Source organism: Chelonoidis abingdonii, chromosome 2 (genome assembly GCF_003597395.2).
Source record: "Chelonoidis abingdonii isolate Lonesome George chromosome 2, CheloAbing_2.0, whole genome shotgun sequence".
Taxonomy (NCBI): Eukaryota; Metazoa; Chordata; order Testudines; family Testudinidae; genus Chelonoidis; species Chelonoidis abingdonii.
In genome coordinates this window covers 42,125,509-42,132,210 of record NC_133770.1, presented here as the reverse complement: position 1 = coordinate 42,132,210, position 6,702 = coordinate 42,125,509, and the positions used below count along the sequence as shown (strand labels likewise).

Sequence of the window (6,702 nt, the reverse complement as noted above, 5' to 3'; positions counted from 1 at the left end):
TAGGGAGGTCGTGGAATCTCCATCTCTGGAGATATTTAAGAGTAGGTTAGATAAATGTCTCTCAGGGATGGTCTAGACAGTATTTAGTCCTACCATGAGGGCAGGGGACTGGACTCGATGACCTCTCGAGGTCCCTTCCAATCTTAGAATCTGAGTCTATAAGTTGATCAAAACTCCCGTTGACTACAGTGGGGTCAAGATTTCACCCACTGAGTCATTAAGATAACTTAAATTGTGCCTAATCAAAATGACTGTTTGTTCTGCATGGCTCATCCTAACCTTTTCCCAAAAAAACAGTTTATTGGTAAGGTTCAGTTTTTGTGTCAGATATTTTTAGTAAAAAGTCATGGACAGGTCACTGGAAATGATCAAACATTCATGGCAGCCTGTGACCTGTACCTGACTTTCACTAAAAATATCCCTCGCACATGTATTTGAGCAAAGTGTTCTCAAACTAGTGTATGTATATGGAAATACACATTTTAATATACTGCTTAATGTAAAATGTCTCTGATCACTAACAGATAACTATATTATGGTGGAGGTGACTGGTTTAGAATACTGCATTATTATTGAAAGGTAAGAGAAACCAAGCATGTGTTTAGGAAAAACAGGAAATAAAGTTATGATATTGAGTTAGATAATATTGTGATGAAAATAGTATGTAAAGTTTTTACAGCATGTTTAACTTAATTCTATCAGGCACTATTCTCTCCTAAAATGTGCATTCAACTTAGCAACAGTGGTCTAGCTATGGGGGGGCCCAAGCAGCTGGACCTCCTTTCTCCTGCTCATAACCAAAAGAAAGAGGAGACGTTCAGTGAAACTAAGGGCATGTCTACACTACAAATTTAAGTCAACTTAAGTTGACGTACAACCACCACAGTAATTAAGTCAGTTGTCCATGTCTAGACCAGAGTCCTTGTGTTGGTGGAACATGTCCTCACTAGGAGCTCTTGCATTGATGCAGAGAGCAGCGCACTGTGGTTAGATATCCCACAGTGCAGCTCACCACAGGTGGTTTTAGGAACAGTTTGCAATGCCTCATGGGAACAAAACATTCTTGCACCGGTGACTGGGAACATGGCTTGAATGTCACTTGATGCAGTTTTCTTCCTCTCATGATTTCATCTGCATCCCATAAGATTTCATGCCTTTTTTCAAAAAACTGGCATAACTGCATATACACCTTCTCTAGAGAAGCAAGGACTCTACACAACTGTGCACTGTTGTGGTGAGTGTTGCAAACCCCGCGCACCTTATCCTTCAGTATTTCCAGAGCTGCAAGAGAAACTGCCGTGTGGAACATGGCAGTGTCCTTCAAGTAACAATGCTGTAAGCCATGGAAAAAAAACAATTAATAGTTGCCGTTGGCAGTTGTGCAACAGCTGAATATGGTGGAGCACTGGTTCTGGTCCCAAGAAACAAGCACTGACTGCTGGTATTACATTGTTATGCAGGTATGGGGTGATGAGCGGTGGCTGCACAACTTTTGTATGCACAAGGCCACTTTCCAGGAATTGTGTGCAGAGCTCTCTCTAGCCCTGCAGCACAGCAACACTTAAATGAGACTTTCTCTGCCTGGAGAAGTGAGTGGCTGTCGCTGTTTGGAAGCTTGCAATGCTACCGGTGAGTGGGGAATCAATTTGGAGTTGGGAAATTTCCATTGGGATTGCTATGATCCAAATATGGAAGGCCATTAATCGCCTTCTGCTAAGAAGGGTTGTGACTTTGGGCAATATTCTGGAGATACTGGATGGTTTTTCCGCAGTGGGTTTCCCTAACTGTGGTGGGGCGATAGATGGCACGCACATCCCTGTCTTGGCACTAGACCACCTTGCTACAGGGTATGTAAACAGAAAGGAATGCTTTTCAATGGAGTTGCAAGTACTAGTGGATCACCGGGTACGTTTTGCTGTGATTAATATGGGGTGCTCTGGGAAGGTGCCTGATGCTTGCATCTTTAAGAACACAAGCTTGTTCAGAAAGATGCAAGCAGGGACTTTCTTTCTGAATTGCAAAATCACCATTAGAGATGTTGAAATGCCAATATTGATCCTGGGACATCCAGCCTACCCTTTACTCCTGTGGCTTGTGAAACCATACATCAGACACCTGGACAGGAGCACTTCAACAATAGGCTCAGCAAGTCCAAATGGCAGTTGAATGTGCTTTTGGCTGTTTGAAGGGTCATTGGCACAGTTTGCTCACTAGGTTAAACTTCAGTGGAAAAAAAAGTTCCCATGGTAGTAGCTGCCTGCTGCATGCTTCATAATGTGTGTGAAGCAAAGGGAGAGAAGTTTCCACAGGGTTGGGGCGGGGAGGTGAATAAGCTGTCTGCTAATTTTGAGCAGCCGAATACCAGGGTTATAAGAACTCAGCATGGAGCAGTGCATCTCAGGGAGGTTTTGAAAACCCATTTTATTAATAACACACAGCGACATGTTGCTTTTCTATTTTGTGCGTGTCAATCATCTGAACATTGCTATGGTTGCTGTGTGTGTGTAGTAATGTAATGGTGGAAATACAGTTCTTGCTTTTCTCTGTCAATGACTTCCAGCACTCACCAACTAGAACTTCTAGAGCTGCCTCCCAACTTACTGCTGGAGAGACAACCCCACACTTCATTCAGCTCCTGGCCCCTCCAAAGGCACTACTGGGGGGTGCGGTGTACTTGATGCCTGGGGAATGGGCAGCAACCCACTAAATCATCCTTCATGGAGGGCCACCACAGTGGTTGTCATGACTGAGGGAAGTGTGGCCTACTGCTTACAATGTGGAGAGAATGGGAGCCAGGGCTCCTGGGTTCTAGCCACAACTCCGGCTCTGTGTGAACTCGTTCACCCCCCATGCCTCAGTTTTCCTATCCCTCCCTCCCCTCATGCTTTGAATTAGTAAAGATTTCATTTTTAAGAAATGGACTTTTATTGTGCACGCACACACACGTAAACAAAAATATGTGACATAGACTTAAACCTTGGAAATAAAGCGGGGAAACACATTCATCTTCTGCTGAGAAACACACCAGCCTTGCCTGTCATGCATCAGTGTATGTGCGGCTGTGATTCTGTGCACCATCCCCCAGGGTTGAGTGGAAAGGATATTGCACTGGCCCCCCATGCCTAGTGGAATGTGTGTGGGGGGGAATGGGGAATATAGTGATGTTGGAATACCATTCTGCATGGGCCATAGAGTTTAAGTTGTCTCTCCTGGAGGTCAGCCAGACACCTAAATATGTCTCTGTGTTCCTTCAGAATCCCCAACATCTCCTGCTGCATGCCACACTTACTCTCCTGGGCTTTTGTCCTGCTCATAATGTCCATTTTTTATCTGTAGGAGTAATCCTCCACACCCTCTGGTTAGTGTCCACTGTCCCAGAGGCATTTGTTATCTCATTAAACATGTCATCACATATTCTCTTTGGCCTTCGTCTTATCTGGGAGAGCCGCTCTGGCGGTGTGAAGGAAGAGTTGAAGGCCTTAGTTTCAGCTGTAAAACATGCAAAGCACAAAGGAACAATTGTCAGTGCAGACCCAGTATCCAGTGCAGATTTACTATATAATAATCATTCCCCAGAATCCACACAAGTATGAAGCAGAACATTTTCATTTCTACAAGATATTCGTTGAACCGGTTTGCCATCCCAGCCGTGATGAGTACAGCTGGGGGACAAGGGCACTGGAATGTCTATGGAAGTGAGGGGCAACCCACAATGGGATCGTTGTGGCCCAGGGGCCATGCCCCTACTCTTGTTAACATGGGCATAGCGTGAGACCAACATTTCCCCCTCCCAGACTGTAAGCCTTGGCAGCGGCATCACTGGGGATTGCCTGCTATAGCCACCACAACATATTTGTTAATTCCCCCCCATAGCTGCTGTTGCTCTCTGGCACCCAAGGCACCACCCCATGCCCAGTCCAAAAGCTGGATCCAGGCAGAGGTAAGTGCCTACCATGGAGCCCAGGCTGCTGTGGGGAGGCCCAGATCCTCCACCTGCCCCGGGCAGAGGTATGGGGTGCCTGAGAGCAGTCCCTCAGCCCATCTCCCTGCCTGAGGCTTGCAGTTTGTGGAGGAAATGTTGACCCCTGCCACTCAAACCCCAGCCAGTGGGCAGTCATGCCCACCCGATTCCAATGCCCCTATCCCATTGGCACTCCAGGTTCTGGAGCTATGTAGGGTCAGGGAAAGAGGTGAAAAATAACTCGGCAGGGGCAGGGAAAGAGGTGAAATATAACTCGGCAGGGGCACACAGACACTAGTGTTTGCGGCTTGAGCAATTGAAATGAATACTACCACAGTCTCCTGTAGATCCCCTAGCTGATATTACACTCTTGAGGGTAACAGAGATTGCAAGGGACTAGCTGCTGCATGTGTCCAGGTACAGGGCAGGTCTTTATGCTCCTGTGCTGTGTACTGTGATGATGCCTGCCAAATTAATACTGGAGTGGCTTGGGAAAGTGTCCTCCTACAGTGGAAGAAATAAGGCAGCCCTTCAGAGAAATTTCCACAAAGGATTGAGATCTCTATGAAGGATTCCTGGGACATCCCCGTGTACGTAATTCTCAGGGTACTCTTTGCCTCGTTGGTCCAGACAACGAGAATCAGCTGCTTTACCTCCACTGGGTATTTAAATAAAAAATATCAAATAAGAATGTGATCCCACAATATCAATGCTAGGTGCATACTCACTAGAGGTTCCTTCTCTGTCATCATGCTCAGCCACATTGCCTTTCGGCGACTGGCTGGACTGCTCTGGGGTTACAAACAGTTCCTGACTCTCCAGGACATTGGATCCCCTCCTTGCCTGTCTCGCATCTTCCTCCTCCTCTTCCTCCTTCCTCGTCCAACACCGCCTCCTCAGTCTTGCCTGCAATTGCCCAAGACTCCGACTCCGAGGTATCCATGTGGCTCTTTGGGGTCATGATAGAGTCACCACAGTGTATAGCATGCTGCAGCTTGTAAAAGTGGCATGTCTGCAGTGCTGCACCAGGGTGACTGTTTGTCTTCCTTGCCTTCCAGTAAGCCTGATGCAGCTCCTTTACTTTCTCTCGGAACTGTTGCCAATCCCTCTGGTAGCTCTTCTGCAATATACTCCCAAGAGATCTTCTCATAGATGTCCATATTTCTACAATTGGATCTGAGCTGTGCCTCGACAGCTCTTCTCCCCATACACTCAAGGAATCCACCACCTCCTGTGTGATTTTGGAGCGTGGAGCTGGTGTGCTCAGCTGGGCAGATGAGCTTTCTGCTGCGAACAAACAGAAAATGGGAATTCAGAGTTCCCAGTCCTTTAACAGGGGAGGGGATGTTTCCTGTGTACCTGGATGCTGGGCAGGTGAGTTGAGAACAGTGACCAGAGCAGACACAGTAGAGCATTGTGGGACACCTCCTGGAGGTGAGTTAATTTGACATAAGCAATGCCGTGTCTGCACTGTCACAACGTCAACTTAATTATATTGACCTATGCATACACCTCTGGCGAAGGTGAAGTAATTAAGTTGATCTAGCAGGTGAGTTACGTTGGCCAGAGGGACCTGGTACTGTAGACACAGACGCTATTAGGTCTACTTAAACTGCCTTATGTCAACCCAACTCTGTAGCATAGACCTGGCCAGGGCCGGCTCCAGGCCCCAGCGTGCCAAGTGCATGCTTGGGATGACATGCCGCGGGGGGCGCTCTGCCGGTTACCAGGAGGGCGGCAGGTGGCTCCGGTGGACCTCCCACAGGCGTCCCTATGGAGGGTCCGCTGGTCCCGCGGCTCCGGTGGAGCATCCGCAGGCATGCCTGTGGGAGGTCCACTGGAGCCGCGGGACCAGCAGACCCCCCGCAGGGATGCCTGCGGGAGGTCCACCGGAGCCGCGGGATCGGCGAGCGGCAGAGCGCCCCCCGCGGTGTGCCGCCGTACTTGGGGCGGCAAAATGGCTAGAGCCGGCCCTGGACCTGGTCTCAAAGATGACAAACTTAAAATGGCTCAAAGGAAGTAATTTTTCACACTGCATAATTGAACTGTGTAACTCATTGCCACATGATGGCCTCTTATTAAGTCTAATGAAGTACTATTCTATTATAACGGGCTGCATCTATTTGTTCCTTATATAGTAGATGTAATAAATATTTAATAGTCCTAGTTGAATATTTTTAAGAAAAATTATTTAACTTTCATAAAAACTAAAATTCCAAGGCATATCAAAGATTATAATACTTTGTTATAAATCTAATGAGTATGTACCATTTTTTTCAGAGTAAGCTGAAGCTTTCTATTCATATGATAGTCTGAATACATGGACTAAAATTTTAAATATGACTTGTTGAAACACATATTGGTACCCCATAGTGAAGTTTGAGTTTTAAATCTATTGTAACTCTTCATCTACTCGTGGTTCTGCTTTGTTTTGAACAGAGTAAAAATACCCTTTACTGTATTTTCCAATCCAACCTTGCACATGCGTAGTGGAAAAATCAAAACAGAAGACTTGTGGTAACTTAACCTGCTTTGTAGCTCCCTTTGTTGTTATACAGTGGTTCTCATAGTTTTGTACTGGTGACCCCTTTCACACAGCAAGTCTCTGAGGACAACACCCCCCCCCACCCCCGGTATTACAAACACTTTTAAATATATTTAACACCATTATAAGTGCTAGAGGTAAAGCTGGGTTTGGAGTAGAGGCTGACAACTCATGACCCCACCCCCATGTAATAACC

General features: G+C 46.6%; 1 protein-coding gene across 3 annotated transcripts in view; it reads left to right on the top strand.

Moving 5' to 3' along the window:
* ARL5B (ARF like GTPase 5B) overlaps positions 1–6,702 on the top strand; it is a 33,330-nt gene that overhangs the window by 4,530 nt on the left and 22,098 nt on the right. Inside the window, exon 1 of one of the 3 annotated variants that reach the window (XM_075062306.1) lies at positions 1,472–1,629. The exons of 1 other annotated variant lie outside the window; for it this stretch is intronic. In XM_075062306.1, the coding sequence (XP_074918407.1) occupies positions 1,566–1,629 (64 nt within the window). In that variant the 5' untranslated portion in view covers positions 1,472–1,565. Of the gene's footprint in view, positions 1–1,471; positions 1,630–5,009; positions 5,336–6,702 lie in introns of those variants that run through there. One more of the 3 variants, XM_075062305.1, reaches the window with a different exon arrangement.